The sequence below is a fragment of the Equus asinus genome, chromosome 22 (assembly GCF_041296235.1).
Source record: "Equus asinus isolate D_3611 breed Donkey chromosome 22, EquAss-T2T_v2, whole genome shotgun sequence".
Taxonomy (NCBI): domain Eukaryota; kingdom Metazoa; phylum Chordata; class Mammalia; order Perissodactyla; family Equidae; genus Equus; species Equus asinus.
The window spans coordinates 51,781,079-51,800,309 of NC_091811.1; the positions used below are offsets into that span (position 1 = coordinate 51,781,079).

At 55.5% G+C, this 19,231-nt stretch overlaps 1 protein-coding gene across 1 annotated transcript in view; it reads right to left on the minus strand.

Annotated features, from left to right (window-relative positions):
• The window catches only part of FAIM2 (Fas apoptotic inhibitory molecule 2), a 33,123-nt gene extending 15,036 nt beyond the window's left edge, over positions 1–18,087 (minus strand). Inside the window, exons 1-11 of the mRNA XM_014862894.3 lie at positions 17,569–18,087; positions 13,975–14,170; positions 11,119–11,222; positions 10,612–10,676; positions 10,115–10,168; positions 4,617–4,667; positions 4,240–4,279; positions 3,688–3,725; positions 3,061–3,148; positions 2,685–2,780; positions 901–954 (exon numbers count right to left, since the gene is read on the minus strand). Of these exons, the coding sequence (XP_014718380.1) occupies positions 901–954; positions 2,685–2,780; positions 3,061–3,148; positions 3,688–3,725; positions 4,240–4,279; positions 4,617–4,667; positions 10,115–10,168; positions 10,612–10,676; positions 11,119–11,222; positions 13,975–14,170; positions 17,569–17,583 (801 nt within the window). The 5' untranslated portion in view covers positions 17,584–18,087. The remainder of the gene's footprint in view (positions 1–900; positions 955–2,684; positions 2,781–3,060; positions 3,149–3,687; positions 3,726–4,239; positions 4,280–4,616; positions 4,668–10,114; positions 10,169–10,611; positions 10,677–11,118; positions 11,223–13,974; positions 14,171–17,568) is intronic.
• Between the last annotated feature and the right edge of the window lie 1,144 nt (positions 18,088–19,231).

Here is a 19,231-nt window from a genome sequence, read left to right on the forward strand (position 1 = left end):
CCCCATGCTCCCCTGCAAGAAGATGTCACCAAAACAAGCTGGGTGGATCCTGGAGCACCATCACTTTCAAGAGCTTGAAGTCTACCTGAACAAAGGGCCTGTGTTGGGCTGCTCCAGGCAGATGTCTGCCCCTGGTCACCTTCTGTCCCCTGGGCATCCATTCCTGGCCATCCCCTTCCTTTCCTCATCTAGCTTCAGAGCCCAAGTGGGGCACAGGAGCCAGACCATCCAGACTCCCAATCTGGCCCTCCACTCCTGAGGATGCTGTATGACCTTGGGCAAGTTATTTAAAGTCTCTGAGCTTCAGGTTCCTCATCTTAATTTGAGAACAACAGAACCTATTTTATAGAGTTATGGTGAGGATTAAATGGACATGGAGAGCTTGCTGGGGGGGTGGGCGGGGCAGCAAGCACTCAATAAATATTAGCTTTATTGTTATAATCATCATCATCAACACACTCAGCTTGGTGAGAAGGGCCAAGAACGAGCTCAGTCTAAGTGCATCTCTTACAGGGTACTTGGAATCTCCCTTGCTCCAAGAAATCTTCCAGATTACCCCTAGGAGAGCAATCACTAATTTAGTACACATAGCCAGGACACTCTCACTCTTCCATTTCCACAAGCAGAACTGGCCCTGCCCAAGAGCCAGGGGTGCCTCTTCCCAGCTCTGGCTAAAGCTTCAAACCTGCTGTTGCAACCTTCCTTCTCCCTCTGCCCAGCTCAGCTGGTCTGTCTTGGAGACCAGAGAGAATTCCCTGACCCAGCACTGAGTCTCGCCCCACTCACAGGCGCTTCAGAAGGGTTTGAGGTAGAGGACTATGAGGAAGATAGGGATGGTGGAGGGGCCTGGGGAGATAATGGGAGGCTGAGAATTCAGGGCCCCCAGGAGGCTACACTCACCAATGTAAACACGCCTGCTCCCAGCACAGCATACACTGCATGGAGCCAGGGTACCTGTGGGGCAGACAAAAAATGGGCTTAGAAATGGCAAGATGGGGCAGCGGGGCAGAGGGGAGGAGAGGAGGGCTCAGTTCAGAGAATGGAGGATGTGAGACAGATTTCCCCAGTAGGGGCCCTCTCTCATTGCCCCCCGCTCCCCCACAATCCTCCCCAGCAATCCCTAAAAAGCCCCAGGACCGAGGGGTCCTTGATTCTCTGTGAGTACAGGGTGGGAGGGGGAAACCCCAGGATAACAGTGATCACGGAGGGGCTGGCAGGGGAGCTCCCAACTGGACTGGCACTTCTTCCCTCCACACACAGCCCTAGGCTCAGGCTGGACGAGGGTGACTCATCCTATTGAGGCCCTGTCATCGGCAAAGCCTGAGTCTGGCCCGAGGCTGCTCCCTCCTCCCAGTGTGCACTCATTCCTGTCCTGTATGGGTCTGTCTGCCCCTACGTCTGGGAGCTCTCTGGCTCTAGGTGTGGGGATAATGGGCTCAGGTAGAAGAGGACAAAGACTTGAACTCATGGGTGTGTGTATGTGGCGGGGGGGGGGTCCCATCTGGAGTCCCTGCCAGCTGTGCATGATGGGATTGCCTGCAGAAGCTAGAAGGGCACCCCTTTCTAACCTTAGCTCCCTCCAGGTCTCAGGGGCACCCAGCTGTGTGTGGAAATCCTGCAAGAGGTGCCACACCAGCCGTGCCCTTCATAGGGCCTTCCCCCAGCAGATTTCTGGAAACACAGGCATCCTATCAGTCTGATCTGGGTCAATAAAGGGTTCTTTGAAGCTCTGGGGCCCCTTCCTGTAATTCCCCATCCTAGATACACAGAGGGCGCCCAGGCCAGCTCCGGCCTTTCCCTTTGTCAACAGGATCCTGGGAAGAGCCAAGCAAATGCCAGAACCAATGTTGATGTCCTGGACTGGGAGCCAATACCCTGGGGGTTGGGGCTGGGTAGGATGGGGTGGGGGAAGGAGGGGAACGAGGAATGCTGCTCCCAGCCTGGCAGGAAAGGGCCTGTGGGGGACTAGGTACCAAAGGCGGCAAAGAGGAGCCTGGGCCCTAGAAGCACTGAGCCCTCAGCAGGGGTCCAGTAGCTTCATCTCTTGGTTCCCAGGATTCAAACCTCAAACCCCTCCTGTGATGCCCTCAATCTGTGCCCTTCTCCATCCGCAGTGGCCTGAGTGCCTGGAATGGGTCACTGCGCCCTGAGCAGTCTTGGCTGGATTTCCCAGGGCAGGCTGGACATTTCTAAAATAGCTGAGATTTGGTTGGCCCCATGAACGCTCTAATGGGGGGAGGGGGGCATGCTCAGAGCCAGCCAGATTGTGCCTCTCTGGAATTGGCTGATGACCCCCCAAGAGTCCCAGGAGGCCCTTCCACAGGGCCCCTCTGGACCTAGTGGCCCCAAAGAGCTCCAGAGTTCCCTCCCCTGCATGAGGTTTAAATGCTCTGTGCCCTCCCCCTCAGCCTCACCTCCACCCTAGAGGGGAGGTGGGAAACGTAAAGCCGGATGTGGCTCCTGGAGCGGGCAGGTACCCAGGCCTGCCAAGAAAAGCCTCCTTGTTTGTTTGCTTACACTGCCAGCAACCCCAGGGCAGGTGCCAGGAGGGGCCAGACAGGGTGGCAGACTGTGTGTGAGCCTCTGGCTCTGGGCCTTTCCTGGAGAATGTAGGAGGCAACGGCACCTTTCGGTGGCACCCTCCCCCGCCTCCCTATGGGGCCGCTGGGAGACCCAAGACTCACATATTGGAAGGGCAGGAGGATGGCCAGGATGAGTCCACTGAAGAAAAGAGTCATGAGCAGCACGAAGATCACACCCTGGCAGGAGGTGAAGTCAAACTGCAGACATGGGAACAGGTGTCAGTTGCTGGGCCCCTTGGGCCTGCACAGCGCCTCGGCATTCTGGGGGCTCAAGCTGGGCAGTGTGCTGGCCAGAAGGCCAAGGCCTGTACAGCAGGCCACCTTCTCATGCTCATCCCCAGAACCCGGAGTTCCTCCCCTTCCCCTCCCCCAGGTGGCCTCCCCTACTCACCCCTTTTACCTTTCCCCAGTCAAGGAATTCAAGCTAAGAGCCTCCCACCCCATCCACCTTCCCCTGTCCGCAGGCCCCAGAGCTGACCTTGGTCTGGAAGCTGAAGACAGTGACTGAGAGGCAAACGAGGGCCGTGATGCCCAGGCACAGCAGCACAGACGTGGTGTTGTAGTAACTGCGGGACCATCAGGTAGGGGTCACATTCCAGGCGGCACTTCTGGTCTCCCCCAGCCCTCCTCCCAGGACCCCCTCTTCTGCCAGGACCTGACCCACTGACCTCTGGCCCCCACCCTCTCCCCTTTCTCAGGATCCTCCCTCTCCCTGCTTCCCTGACCTTTCTACTGGGCCCTGGCCTCCCCAACACGCTTGATCAAAATCCTGTTAGAAGGATCTTAGAGACGTGGGAGCGGGGGTGGAGAGGAGCTTGTGCTGGTGCCTGGAGGTGGTTTACAGGGAATGCCTGATGCTGAGGCTGCGGTCTTTAAGCTGCAGTCTGAGAGGAGTTGCCTTGGTCACCTCCATCCTCCACCTGCACCCCCCGATCCAGCCAGCTCCTGGAGGCACTGTCCAGCAGAGTGCATGAGGAGAGGGTGCTAGGGCAATGTTGCCTGCCTGCCTGAACCCCCTCCCCCATCCAATGCTCCTAGGAGGGATGGTGTTGGGGGGCAGCTCCCCTCAGGGTGTGACCAGCTCGCTTCCACCTGTCCCCTTTACCTGGACAACATCCCAGTGAGGTAGGCCATGGACAGGGTCTGAAAGGAGAAGCAGGATGAGGGAACGCTCCAGAACTCAGACTTTGGGGGCCCAGACACCTTCAAGGTCCAGCCCGGGTCTCCACCCCTAGTGCATACCCCTCAACTCTGAATCTGCTCTGCTCACACACACATTTACTTCCAGGGAGTGGCTGGCAAAGGAGTGTCCCAACAGGCCTTGCGCCAGCTGTCCCTTTCTTTCTTTTGCGGTCCTCTTCCCCCCTTTCTAAGACCCTCCACTCTTCATTATCCATAGCTCTAGGATGCCTTATCCAAACCTTTTAAAAACAAAATCACAATGAAAAGAGACAGTGGATGGAGCAGGGGGAGACTAAACCCATTTGGAAAGAGAGGGTAGGACATCTTTGTGGAAGAAGGGGGGTGAAAATACCCCTGCCTCTCCCAGTGACCTCACATTGGATGTCCCCAACCCAGACCTCCTGGCCCTCGAAGCCCACCCTCCTCCCTCCATCCTCACTTGGCATCTGTCTCCAGACACCCCCAGATCACTTACAAAGATGGTCAGGAGAATCAGGTTCCAGGGGAAATGCCTCCTGTAAGGCAAGTCGCTGAGTTCAGAGGAGGGCAGGGGGTGCCAGCAGCATAGGCTGGGTCACCACTGCATGGAGGGGGTCTCTGCCCAACCCTATCCCCACTTCTTGGAGCCTCTTCTTTCAGCCACATCTCCATGTGTCTCCATCTGTCTGTCCACCTTCCCCCAACCTCAAAGGCACCAAGTAAAGAAGGGAGGGGCAGGCATGCTTGATGGAGCTCAGAGAGGAATGGGTCCCCCTCAGGGGTGCACAGCACTGGTGGCAGGCAGGACTGGGGCCAGAACTTCCAAGATCCTGCTCATGTTCCCACAAGTTGCTCCCCAAGCCATCATCATACCTGGGTCCAGAACAGCAGGCCAGGGTCAGGTAGGTTGCAAAGAACACAGCGCTGTAAGAAATGGATGGGTGAGTCAGCCAGTCTACCCTGAGGTCCCCTCCACCCAGTCCCCTGCTCATCCCATTCTCTGCCACCCTTGCCCACAGGGCACCAGGAAGGGTGATGAGGAGGTCACGGTCATCCTAGGACTTGGCAATGGGCAGGGTAGGGGTCCAATTCCAAAAGAGTGGAAGGGGAATAGGATGAGCCTACTTCTACAAATACGGAATCTTGGGTACCATGGGATATCAACCACCCAATCCAAAGTGGTCCCCACAGACACTATCTTATCGCTTACACACAAAAAAAGCTCATACACAGTTTTCTCTATGTGCCAGACAGAGTGCTAACTGCTTTAAGAATATTTGCTAATGCAATCCTCATATTTTCTCTATGAAGCATGCTCTTCTCTTCACAGATGAGGCACAGTGAGGTCAGGTAACTTGTCCAAGGTCATGCAGGTACTATGTGACAGAGGCAGGATTAGAACCCAGGCCTCCGGAGTCCTAGCCCCACACTGCCTCCTTGAGGCCCTTCCCAGCCCCAGCCCTACCTGTAACAATCTTCTTAGTTACTTTGTGGTTGGTCTACCCTTCTAGACTGCAAGCTCAGCAGGGGCAGGGCCCTTGTCTGTCCTGCCAGCATCTGGCACAGCAGGAAGTACCTGTGGCATGAATTTCTGGATCAGGTGGCCATATTCACTGGGAGACCGGCAGGGAGCTCAGGTGCAACCCAGAAATAGGGACTGAGGATTGAGGATTTTCTGGAGACCAGTGGAAGTGGAGGCCAGTCCAGGAGGTGGGAGATGAGGGCTGAGGACCCAAGAGTGGGGCATGCACATGCCTACCTAGATTGGTGCCACCACAGATGCATGGGCTCCAGCCCCCAGTGGGCCCTCAATGCGGCACCTGCCATCCTTCCCCATCTCCATCCTCTGTTCTCTCGCCCAGGCCCCACAGCAGCAATTCCAACCATGCTCCCCCATCTGCAAAACTCCCAGGCTGACTCAGTCTCCTTCCTGGTCTGGGCTGATGTGTCCTAGAAAGACTTGAGATGAGTTGGGGCTCCCTGGCTCCCTGCTTGCCACCTGTAAACATCACGTCATGCATCTTTGCGCCCTTGCTCCTGTCCCTCCTCCCATCCCAGGCCGATCCCCCCAGCCTGGGCTCTGGGTCCCACACCCTCAACTGCCTCGCCATCTCTCTTACTTAAACCTTTCTACTGCTACCTCTCCTCCCACACAAACCTCTTCAGCTGTTTTCCATCTTTAACCAGCATCTTCCTGGCTCCAGCTCCTGCCACTTGAACCACCCTCACAGCCAAGCTTCTCCCTCGTAGCCAAGCTTCTTGAAAAAGTTGTCTCCACTTGCTTTGTCTTCTCCATCTCACAATCACTCCCCAAGCCAACAAACTAGCCCCAGCCCCACTTAAGGAGAACTGGCTTTGTCGCATCACTATGACCTTGTTGAGTCCAACTGACAATTGTCAGTCCTTATGGTACCTGACTTAACATCTGATCCCTCTGTTTCCCGAGTTCCACAATGACGTACTCTTGGGTCTGCTCATACCTCCCTGGCCATTCCTTCCTAATCTCCCTCAGAGTATCTCTAAATATGCCTGGTTCCTTCCACACAGGCTCGTCACCCTTCATGCCCTCCTTGGATGGGCTCACTCATCCACAGGACTCCCTTTACCAGGCAAATGCTCATGACTTGCACACCCATATTTCTGACCTAGATTTTCCTTCTCAACCCCACCTGAATATCCAACTGCCTACTGGGCAGACATGGCTGTTCAGAAGCGGGCCAAACTCAACAGGTTAGAACCAAACTTGCCCTCTTCCCTGCTCCTTCTCCTGCATCCCCTTTTGCAGAGGACATCATGCACCCTCCAAGTCACCCAACCAGAGACCTCAGTTATCCTTGATGCTCACCCTGCCACACCCAACTAATCACCTGGACCTGCTGATCCTCCTACTTGAGTAGCTCTCAAATCTGTCCCCTTCTCTCCATTCCCACGACCACCATTTTAGGGCAGCCCACCTCCGTCTATCTGATCCTCCTGCCTCCAGCCCTGCGTTCCACTCTCCAAGCTACAGGTAAATCCGATCTTGTGACTCCTCTGTTTAAAATTCCAAAGACCTGGCAATGCCCTGCATGATCCACCCTCGCCTACCTCTCCAGCCCATCCCTCACCGCACTCCACCCCTCCATTCTATCCTCTCATTGGCTCTGTACCCTCACAATGTGCCCACCACATTCTGCAGCTGCTGAAAGGACTGACTGGCAAGGACATCTGAGGCCTGCGCTAGAGGGGCTTCCTCTGTGCACCATGGGCAGAGCTCAACCAAAGCCCACACGCCCACACCCCACAGGCCTCTTCATCCAATCCTCCACCCAGGCACAGCATCTGGAGCAACCTACACATTTTGTATTCCTACCACCTAACCCAGGGCCTGGCCATGGTCAGGTGATCTTTATCTATTTCTAGATGAAACGTGAAAGGACAAGGAATGTAGGGGTCGAGGCAAGCCCACTGGATGTGGTGAACAGGACACCTCCATCTTCACCCCTTCCTGTTCTTCAGTGGTTCTCAATGATGTGGAACTGTTGTCACAATGATTGAGGGGTTCTTAGTGCCAGGGGCCAGGGCTGCTGAACATCTTGCTCCATGAGGGACAGTAGAATTGTCCTGCCCCAGTTGAGGAACATTCCAGCATCTGCTCTCTTTTGGTCTTGAGTCATTGGTCAGTCACTTCAACAGTAAGGATAATAATAATACCCTTGTCTATGTGTATCCTGGGTGTGGGTCCTGCCTCCCTCCCAGACTGGAAGGTGGCAAGTGAAGGAGGGAGAGGCAGGAAGGGCAAGGGCCAGTCTCTTTTTCATTCTGGTCCACGGTTCCTCAATCCTCAAGACAAGCACTCAGGAGGGAGGGCGGAGGACTGAAGACCTGGGGGTTATGGTGCAGCCTCGGAGCCTGATCTTCGCATTCATGGCCCAGCTCTGCCACTACTATCATGTGACCTTGACCAAGTTACTTAATTGCAGAGCCCAGGTTTCCTTCTTTGTAAGAAAGGAATATTGGCACCAACCCACTGGGCTCTAGAGGGGATTAAATGAGAGAATGTACATCAAGCATGTAGCACAGAGCCTGGCACAGGGTAAGGACTTGAGGATGGGAGTTATTATTATTATAATTAGACTGACAGCTTCCTGGAGAGACTCTGACCCACCTCCCCCCAGCTCTGGTCTCACAATTTTCCTCCTCTGCCTGACAGCCCTGACTGCTTCCCACTGCAGGGAGGCCCCAAGTTCCCCCAGCCAGGGCTCAGGGGCAGCAGTCAGACACTAAGGCGGAGCATCCTGAGGGACACGACTGGGGCCTTGAGAAAGCGGTGGCTGGCGGTGTGGGGGGTGAGGGTGCCAGAAGGCTGCCATCACAGGGGGCAGCGAGTGAGTCAGAGCAGAAGTGAGAGAAAGACTGACTTGCCTGTCACAGCCTGGGCCCCAGGGCCTGGGCTGGAGCCAGGGTCTGTTTACAGAGCATCAGAGGAGTGAGGCTCAGGTGGAGGCCAGCGTCCAAACTCAGTGTCCTGCCCCAATGTGTCCCGCCCTAGGACCAGTCCTGGGCCACCGGAGGAGGTGGCAGAGCACTGGGGGGAGGTGCACGAGCTTTGTAATCAGAAGGACATGGGCTTCAATCTTGGCTATGCTGCTTAGGAAGTAATGACTTCTCTCAGAGCCTCAATTTCCTCATCTGTAAAATGAGGATAATAATAGTATCTGCCTGATAGGGTTGTTGTTAGGAACAAATGAAAAATATCTGTAAAGCACTTAGCACAGTGCCTCACACATAGAAAAAGAGCTGTTTTATTCTTATTGCTGGGAAGGGCTTGGTACGTTGGAGATGGTAAGGCTCAGACGCGGAGGCAGACTCAGGGGGCAGGATGGACAGAGTTGAGGGGTGAGGAGAGGCCAGGGCAGGGCACAGCCACAGTCTGGCTATCTGGAGGAAAGGGCTGCATCTTACTGGTAGAATTCCCAAGCTCCTTTAAGGCTTTGTGATGCCCCATAAAAAGTACATGGTCCTGCCCACTTCCAACTTCTCTCCACGGCCACCCACCCCTGAGCCAGGGAGAGCATTCTCTGTTTTCTGCCTGGAGATATTGAGAAGGAGGTCAACAAACCTCATCATTCAGAGGCCAGATTTTCATACCCACCTTCAGTGGGGTGGACTCTGCCTCCACTTTCCGAGCCTGCTCATTCCTGGACTGTCCCCATGCCATCATCTGCTCAGGGCATGGAGCCCTGCAGACCCTCCCACAGAAGCCTTGGTGAGGGGCCTGAGGACTCCATTCCCAAGTCCTCAGGGCACCTGAGGCTGCCAGGCGGTGCTGACGTGCTAGGAGCCATGCCAACGTGCTGTGTGGGCTGGCCCGGATGGCAGTCCCTAGGGCCTCATTAGCTTTACCATACAGTGCCTCCCAGTTTCCCAAGACAGGCCTCCCAGCCTGGTCTGCAGATAGGCCTTCTGTCCTGTGCCCTAAGAAAGGCCCTAGGTGTAACTGTCTCTTCCCCTGGGACTCCCAGTTAGACCCAGCTGCCCCTCCACTCCTCTACTTCTCTGAGGAGCCCCAGATACCAGGACAGGTCTCCTTCCTGTCAGCCTTTGGCTGGCTTGTGTTAGCTCTAGGCCCGCTCACAGTGAGTGCTGAAGACTTTGGTGAGAGCGGTTCTGTTCTGAGCTCAGGGTGGTCTTGGCCTGGAATTATCCAGAATGACCACTTAATTGCCCAGATAAGAGGATCAGAATCACCTACACTGTCAAACCTCTTCTCTCAAGTTACCTGCCACGTTCCTTGAAGACTATAGGTCAGGCAGAAGCCGAGAGCTCATGAGGAAGGGAGTCTGCCAAGCAGAGGGATTAAGAACACAAGCCTCAACCTGAATCCTGGGTTTGAATCTCAGCTCCACCACTGACTAGCTGTGTGACCTTGGGCAAATTACCCCACCTCACAGAGCCTTAGTTTTCTGAGGTAATCATACCCAGTAGATTTGAGGATCGAATGCAATACTGTACATCAAGCACACAGAACAATACCCAGCCCTCATTAGGCACACTATAAGTGGCAGCTATTATGATTAATAATTCGTAAGCATTAACGACAACAATGTTAATAAGAGTAGCAACTTTATCATTAGTGTGGGCCAAGGTGTCCCAGCCCCCCTTCCCCTCAGGGTCAAGGTCAGCCATGGCCACAGCTCCACCCTTCCCTCTTTGAGCAGCACCAGAACCTACGCCCATCTCCTCCCCTCCCCCTCAGATCTAAGCACCCCAGAAGGGACCTTCTGGCCACACTCTTGTGAGGCCACGGGTTTAGATTGTGTCAACAGAGATTCCCCTCCTTGTGCCTCTGAGGGTGCTCTGGAAGGCCCTTAGGATTGGGGTATACTCACTAGGACGCCCAGTACCAGCCTGGGTTGGCCTGGACATAGTCCTTAACGGGGTCACTGCAGAGAAGGGAGGGAGAGAGAATCAGAATTTACTCTACGTCTCTATTTCTAGTCCAGCATCTGCACCTTCCTCCCACAGATCACAGGACTTGAGAGGAAGACAGGAAGGAACACATCCCTGGTGGCTCAGGGAGGCCCAGCCAGAGTCCCAGGCCAGGACTCAGAGGCGCCTGGGTGTGGGGCTGGTGGATCCAAGAGGAATGACTGCCTCACAGACCCCTGCAGGCCCAGAAGGCACCCTGGGTGCCCCCTGCCCCACGCCCATGATGGAGGACTCTTCCATGAGCATTCTCTAAGGTTCTTCCCCAGCATGAGCAGGCCCACTGCCCCAGACAAACCTCTTCAGGCAAACATTCCAGAGAAGCCTGGTTCTAGATGCCCTGGCCCCAGGCCTGGCCATGACCACCCCTAGAATGTACTGGTCCACACTGCCAACTTACCAGAAGGTAAAGAGAGCCACGACACCCAAAGTCACCAGCAGCTGGATCAGTAGGATGGTATAGACCTGGGGGTTGGAGGGGCTCCACTCAGCTTGGGGGGGCCTGTTTGAGGCCGGGGAGGCTCAGGCCCCAGCAAAGCCCAGAGAGACCCCCGCTTCCAGGTGACTCGATCTACTCTCCAGACCCGCATGCTGTGCCTCCACCCTCCTTCTTAGGGGTCATTGGAACAGACCCGGGATGAGGTGAAAAGGGGAGCAAAGATGGTCCATAGCCCACAGCCACAGGAAAAGGGGGCCCACGGTATCTGGAGAGGAGACAGTGTGCTGAGGTATAGCAGGGGGCGGGGGGGTGAGACCTAAGGAAGCAGTTCCCAACAGGTGCTGTTAGCTGGGACCACAAGAGAAGGGGGGAGGGACAGCCTTTCCAGGCAGAGGGCTGGGCCAGGGGCTTCTCAAGGGCTTCCCCCACCCAGCCCCCCAGTCCTGGGGAGTTGGGGAAGGCAGTTACCTTTCTGATGAAGACCCGGCGAACTTTCTGGTCGTCCCAGCTGAAGGTGGTGAAGAGCTCATGGTCTCCAGTGGGGAAACCATTGTCATAGCTGGAGCTGCTGCCTGGGTGGGCAGAGGGAGGGCCATGAAGGCTCCCAATCATTGGGTGCCCCCAGTGGCCACCTGCTCACAGCTCCTTTTGATCAAACTGGCTCTCTGGCCTGGCCGAAGCCTTTCCCTCCAGCCCCTTCTCAAACCTCCCCGCCAGGCCCCCAGATCTCTCTCCCTGGCTGCTTTTCCTGTTCTGGGTCCTGAGAATGAACTGTCATCTCCCCTCCCCTCCCCTCCACCCTGGCTGAGGCTCCCTGGGGGTCAAGTTCTGTCACACAAGTGTGACCTTTCTCTCTTGTGTCCCCCACCCCCTCCCTGGACACTCTGGCTCCCTTGTGGTCAAGGATCAGAGAGGGACCCTAGGGTCACTAGCACATCCCGGAGTCAAAGGTCCTGACCCCAGCTTGCTCAGAGGCCCTTGGGGTGGGAACTGGGGACTAATTGGATGCAGTGGACCTGCTGGTGCTCCAGCTAGAAACCAGGGCTGGGGGAAGACTGGAGGAAAAATTAAGCCAGGACAAAGACAAGAAGTGGGAAGGTAGTTTTGAAGTCTGGTCCCAGAACTCAGGCTTTTGGAAGCGCACAGGCTCCACTGTCAAACAGACCCCTGTGTGGACCCCTCCTCTAAGACTGACTAGCTGTGTGAGCAAGTCACCATCCTTTTCTGAGTCTCTTCTCTTCTGTGACATGGATGGGTAATACCTACCTCATGGGGACAAAACAGGATAAAAATGAAAGCCTATGGCTTCATATCTGATGGGGACCATGCCACCCTCTCCCTTATATCCCTCGTCCGGGCCATTCTTGAGTCCTCGGTCGTGTCCATTCTGTTCGCCTCCACTGTCCCTGTCAGTTCTCCACGATCTTCCCCTTACCCTCCCACCCTGCCCACAACAATAGCCTCAATCTTGGTCTTTCAAAGCTGGCCATGGCATTGGCCGGCTTTGAGCTCTTTGATGACTCCCTACTGCCTTTTACTGAAGTTCAAGTTCCTTAGCAACAACTCCACAGCCCTCTGTTCACAGGGCCCTCTGGCTCCACCGTGCATCACTCCCTCCTACGTTTCTCTAGCCTGACTATATTTTTTCAGCCATGTGCTCTCTGGCCTCTGAGCCTCTGCACATTCTATTCTCTCAGCTTTGAACACTCATTTCCCTTTTCACCAGGCTAACTCGTGCCACCCTTCAGGGCTCACTGTGGATACCTCTGACTCCAGGAAGCCTTCCCTGACTGTCAGGCAGCACAGGCAAGCTGCCCAGGCCTCTATCACTAGAGCTGTTTCACGACGTGGTACTCATCCATTTACTTGTCTACATGGTCAGCTGTGTGAGGGCAGGTCTTGCAAATCGATACATCCCCAGAAATTAGCTCAGTGCCAGACACTGTGTGTGGCACACACTTAGTGAATGTTTGTCATATGTTGACTGGAATGAGCTGCCTTCCTGCCCCGACAGTTCCTTAGGAAACATTCCTTAAGGCGGCCAGTCCTGGCAACCAGGCTATGGGAAATAGGAGCGGGGAGAGAGGCAGACCCACTGCAAACCTGGGACCTGAAGACCCTCACCCTCTTATCCTTTACTTCTCCTTCATGTTCTGTCTACAGCCCCCACCAAAGCCCAAATGGCCAGGCCACAGAGGGGGAGACAAGGAGAGAGAAAGCAGTCCTGTGGGGGTGTGGGGCAGTTAGAAGGGTTCCCACGAACACCAGACCTCCAGTGTAGGTCTTCCAGTGGGTTGCGGGGCGGTAGGTCTGCTTGGCTCTGGGCGGAGGGAGTTTGTGGTAGGTGTGGACCATGATGGCCACTCCTTGTGAGTAGAGGCTCTGTCTGAGGCATTGTCCTCTGGATCCCTTCTAGAATTCTGCTGAGGGCGGGGGATGGGGGGAGGGTCGGTTATGTGGGGGAGGGGGCTCAGGGGCTGCTGTGGGAGGCTGAGGGGCTGAGAGGCTGAGGGGGATTTGAGGAGAGGCCCTTCCTCACAGCTTGTGGGGAACTGTGTGTTCCCAGCCTGGAGGCAAAGCTCCAACAGGCTGCTCAACCCAACAGAGGAGCTCCTGCCGCCTGTGATTCTTGGTTTGCAGGGAGCCGCGTCAGCCTGGGTGAGTGTGCCTATGAATTACACCTGGCCACGAGGGACACTGAGGCTGGCATCCACATACCTTCCCTGCTCCATGCCCTCCTGTTCCCAAACAAAGGCCTGGGGAACGGAGGAGAGACAAGGAGAGTGATGGGTGAAGCAGATCCTCAGGTCCCTGGCCTCCAACAACCCTGGAACCTTCACGGGGATGTGTCCCCGCTAAGGTTTCAGACTGGCCGATGTATAAACACACTGTACCCACCGCCCCCCCCAGCAGGGAGCCAGTCCCAGCTAAGGCTGTGGCCAGCTACAGCCTCACACTGCCCCTTCCTGCTTCTGCTCTGACCTCTCCCCAGCCCTTCTCTGCATCCTTTTCCTTTAGGAGAGCTTTTCTAGACTAGCCCCTGGTTTTTCTCCCTGCATCTGTCCCCTCTATTCGCCCTAGCTCAGTGACCCTCTTCTCCACCCAAGAGCACTCTGACTGCCAACAGTGTGTCTCTCTTTTTTCACTGAGTCCTCCTTGATCTACCCTCAGAAGAGTCGTCCAACACCCAAGCCTTTGACAAGAGAGCCTCATACAACAACTACACAGTGCATCTAATTCTGGGCAACTTCCTCCTTCCCAGGTTTCCCATCTGGGCCCACCACTCCCCATGATGCTTCAGCCTCCAGGAGCTGAGAGACTTACTAGGGTCCACATAGGCCCAGCTGGGGTGGAGAGGCACAGCTGAGGGGGCTGGCGGAAAGGCCCCTGCCTTCAGCCCCTCTCCGGAGGTGGCCTCCTCATAGGAGGGTGGGGCCGAAGGCACTGTTGGAGCCTCCTTCTTCTCACCATTTGTCTGCTGCTGCCCCTCTGTCCCGGGGGCCTTGTTAGCCACGGAGAGCTGTGGAGTAGAGGCAGAGAGAGACGGTCACCAGGAAAGGGCACCTTCCAAGCAGCCCCTCAATTCTTGGAACTTCCATGAGTACTTTCTCACCCGCCCTAGGAAGGGCAGAGGTGCAGACAAGAATCTCCCTGTTTTACATGAGATATATATAAAACAGAATGTTATTCATCCTTTAAAAAGAAGGAAATCCTAGGGCCAGCCTGGTGGCATACTGGTTAAGTTCATGCGCTCTGCTTCAGTGGCCCGGGGTTCACTGGTTCAGATCCTGGACGCAGACCTACGCACTGCTCATCAGGCCATGCTGTGGCAGTGTCCCACATAGAAGAACTAGAAGCACTTACAACGAGGATATACAACTATGCACTGGGGCTTTGCGGAGACAAAAAAAAAGAGGAAGATTGGCAACAGATGTTAGCTCAGGGCCAATCTTCCTCACCAAAAAAGCATACCTTAAAAAAACAAAAGAAAGAAATCCTGCTATTTGCAACAACACGGATGAACCTGGAGGGCACTGCGGTGAGTGAAATAAGCCAGACACAGACAGACATTCACTGCATGGTCTCACTCACATGAGGAACCTGAAACAGCAGAACTTACAGAAGCTCAGAGTACAACGGTGGTTGCCAGGGACAGGGGGCGGGAGAAACGGGAGGACGTTGGTCAAAGGGAACAAAGTTTTGGTTATGCAAGATGAGTTCCGGAGAGTTCACGTGCAGCATGAGGACTACAGTCAACAATACTGTATTGTCTACTTGAAATTTGCTGAGAGGGTAGATCTTAAGTGTTCCCGTCACACACACACAAAAAAAGGTAATTATGTTAACTAGTTTGATTGTGGTGATCATTTCACAATGTACGCATATATTAAAAATATCAAGTGGTACACCTTAAATATATAAAATTTCTATTTGTCAATTATACCCCAATAGAGCTGGAGAATAAAAGAATCTCTCTATTTTATAGATGTGAGAACTGAGCTCCAGGAGGGTCGGGGCTGGCCAAGGGCACACACTGGAGCTGGGATAAGAACTGAGGAAGGAGAAAATTCTGAGAAGAGCCCACCATTGGTGGTCACTGTCCCGGGCGCGGGGACTGGGCCTGTACGGTTCCAGTGTTTCCCTGGGGTCCAGGGAAGGGCCTGGCACAGAGCAGGCCCTCGAAAATATTATTGAATGAAAGGTTCTCTCATTCATTTGATCTCCCTGCTCCCTTGCTAGTTGTATTTGGGCCCCTGTTGTAAATGAGGGAACTGAGGATCAGAGAGGAAGAACGACTCATCCAAAGTCACAGAGCCACGCACGGCCCACTGGGCTGCAGGGCTCAGGCACGATCCACTGGGACTGGCCGCCTTCTGTCGGGCTGGAGATGATACAAGGAGGGTGAGAGGAGAGAGCAGGGAAACGGAAAGGGGGAGGAGAGGGAGAAAAGAAGAGGAACTGGGCCTGCACGGTGGAGGAAGGGCAAGAGGCCCTGGCTAAGGGTCTCATTCTGGCCTTGTCCTACTGGAGCCTCAGCCTCTCCCTCAAGCCAGAACGGAGTCACAGAATGTCACTGCTACAAGGACCTCAGAAGGCACCTAGTTCAGCCCCTTCCTTCATTTTACAGATGAGGAAACTGAGGCCCAGAGGGAAATGTGCCCGTGGCAGGTTGAAAACTCAAGTCCATTTACACTCAGATATGCCCCCTGCCCCACAACGTACCCGTTGAGCTTTGGTGAGGGGATATGAGCTGTGAGGGCCTGAATGACGCAGCCAGACAAGGGAAGATTCGGGTGGAGGGGTGGTGTGAAAACTGAAACACCACCACCAAGACCGATCCTCAGAAAGTGGGATTTAGGTCTGATTCCAAAGAGAATGTGTTAAACCTGCAGGGCCACTGAGGAGGCTGCAGAGTTCCTGCTCTGCAGGGCACATCCAGCCGAGGCAGCCCAGGGACAGACGAGCACCGAAGACCTCTGCGTCCATCCAGCCCTAAGGACTATTGAACTGGGGGTCCCCTCCATCACCAGAAAGCCTGTGAGCAAGCTGGGGGTAAAGGGCAGAGGAGGCAGGGGCAATACATTCACCCCAGGACAGGAGGCAGTGTCAGCAAAGTGCCTGCTGGAGGTCTGGGTGGGGAGTGGAGGGAGAGGATCAGCGAATCTTCACTTTCACCTTGGTGAACAGCCTCCAGGCCTCCTTGGAGAAGGGCCTGGGAGCCCAGGCCTGTGTGAATGGGGCCCTGGTTCATCTGCTTCCCTCCCACTCCCCACCCGCTTCATCACCCAGACCAGAAGGGACATGCCCGGAAAACCCATTGCAGCCCAACAGAACCAAGGTCCTCTGAGCCCAGACCCAGAGCCTGTGTCTGGGGAAAAGGATTATCACCTCTGACTTCAGCGCTGTGCAAAGCTGGTCCTCCTCACCAGCCCCCTCCCTGCCACTCAGCCCTTCAGAGCCGCCTGGGCCCTGGCCCCCATTCACACACATCCGGCATTCCCAAGCGAGCTCTGCCCAATGGCAGGAGGTGGTATCACCCAGTGACATCATTTTGAGGCCTGATGAGCTTAAAAACAGGAGAGGAGGGTCTGAGAGCCCAGGGAAGGATGCCATTGGCTTGCAGGCTCATCTCGGAGAAAAGAAGGGGAGTGTAGGGGAGGTCTCTCTTCTGTTTTCTCTGCCCAATCCTTAGCACCCCCAAACAGAGGACCCTAGGACCCTCCCCCTTTGCCCCAGGCCCCAGTGTTGTGTAATTCCACAGGCTGTTGACGTTACATAACCCTACTAGGCTAGCCAAGTCTCTGCCTGGCCCCTCCCCTACATTTCAGGCCTAAAACTGGAAAAAAAAGAAAAGACGTTTTATCTGGTTCCATCCAGTCCCATGCCCAGCCAAAACTAAAACAAAAATTAGAACATCTTGATGCAGTGTTGCCATAGTAACCCCCCAAACACAGAAGATGTATCCAGACGTGGAATAATGACAGGGAGTTGGGGGGAGGTGGTGCGTTTTTGTGGAGGGTGCAAAAGATGAGCATAATGTGATTGGGGTTGGGATTGGACCAGCGGGGGATGCTAGAGAAATACTGCCCCTCAGGGCTCACCCTGGTGCGCGTGCATGCACACACACACACACGCACACACACACTGGACACCTAGGCTGACTCCTTAAGGGGGCCTGGGCACCTGTGAAGGGTCCTGTGTGCCAAAGCCCAGGGTGGGAGGTAGGAGAGGTGAGCCTGATGGGCGGGGACCCTTGAAATGGGCCTTCTGGTCCTCTGACCTCAGCAAGGGCCACAGAGCACCTTCTCACAAGAGCCAGGGAAGGATGCGTACAGCGGTCCTGAGAACTCGCTTAGGGTGACAGGGAGCTCGGGAGCAGGAGGATGGAGGATGGTGCAGGCGGGGGAGATGCGGTACCTTTCCCTGGGTCATGATGCCGTCTCTCGGGGAAGGGGTCCCTGAGGCAGGGGCGGCCGCTTGGGTCACCGCAGCCTGCCTGCGTCTCTTCTTTCCTCCGCGTGGGTTCTAGCAACATCCACTGCAGCCGGGCCAGGCGGACCGGAGCGTACCATCTGGGCGCGGGGGGAGGTGGGGCCGGGGGCGGGCCGGGAGGCTGCTGCGGAGGCCGCTGCGGATTCGCGATCCGAGGGGGCGGAGGCTGCGCACCGCCCCCTCCTCCTGCCCCCTCCATCCTGGTACCCTCACCCCAGGGACTAGGGAGCGCTGCGCTGCGGCGCAACCCAAGTGGATGGGTCCACGCGGGGGGGAGGAGGCGCGGGGACTCCGTGACACCCGAGCAGCTGATGCTGCCTGCCCATCAGCCGGAGCTGGGTGTCTGGGCCTTATCTCTCCACCATCTCTGCTGCTGCAGGCTTGGCCTTTTTTTCCCCCTCCCTCTTTGGATGCGGCCCTGATTTCTGCCTCCATCTCCGTCTCTCTATTTCATCACCCACAGTACTGTGGGAAGTCTCTGACGTCTTGTCTACCCTACCCGTCTTCTAACAGGGCCCCTGGGCCCTAAGTTCCGATGGGCCTTTGGGCAAGCCATGTGGGCACCTCTCCTTGGCACCCGTTTCTCACCTGTGAAATGGGAGCAATAGACCGCCTGCTACCTTGTCTGAGAGACGTGTGGGAGGATGCAGCTTTTGTTTTCTTCAACCCTGCTGGGACATTTTACTAGGTCTTTCTGGAGACACCTCTAGTTCTGTCTCACAGCCTCTCTAACCTCCTGCACTGCTCCTTTTCTGCCTCCACTCTCGGCCTCCATCACCCGTCTCCATCTCCCCGCCCCCCCCACCATTCCAGAGTCCGTCCCATCCTCTTTCCCAGGCCTGTCCTTGGGACTTGGCCATCACCAGGCCCTGTCTTCTGCAGCTGCCGCAGTGTTACTGTGAGCTTTACAATCTCAAGAGCTGGGCTCGAGTCCCAGTTTAGTCACCCACTGGCTGTGTGACTTTGGCAAGGCCTTTAACCTCTCTGAGCTGCAGCATGTCCTCTGGACAGGAGGGTAACAGCAGAGCTCTGTCCACCCTAGACTGACTGTGATGCACAAGGATCATGGTGTTGAAAGCACATTGGCAACCATGCAGTGCTGCAGTGTATGAGGTATTACTAGCTGAGGAATCCCTAGCAGGACGTCTGGGACTGTCCCAGGGTGAGGACTCAGAGATCTGCCTCAAAAAAGGATCTGATCCTCATAGGACGGGAGGGAAAACCAAGACCTGGTGCAAGTGGGAGTGGGCCCTTCCTTCTGCTTCCCTGTCGCCTCTCAGCTGGACCCACTTACGGACCAGTGAGAAAGCAGGGCCCGGGGTGGGCAGGTAAATCATCAAAGTCTTTATTCCACCTCCACTTGCCCTTTGTCCCCCGACTCCATAGCCACCAACTTCTGCTATTTGACAGTTTAAGTGCCACCTCCTCCAGGAAGCCTCCTTGGCCCCTAGTCTGGATTAGATGCTTCTCTTCCATAGTTTTGTAGCATCCTGCCTTAGTGCCTGTCACATGGCACTGTGGGGGGGTCCTTGTCTGTCTCCCCATTCGACTCTAAGGGAGCCTGTCTGTAGCACTTTTTATGTCGGCA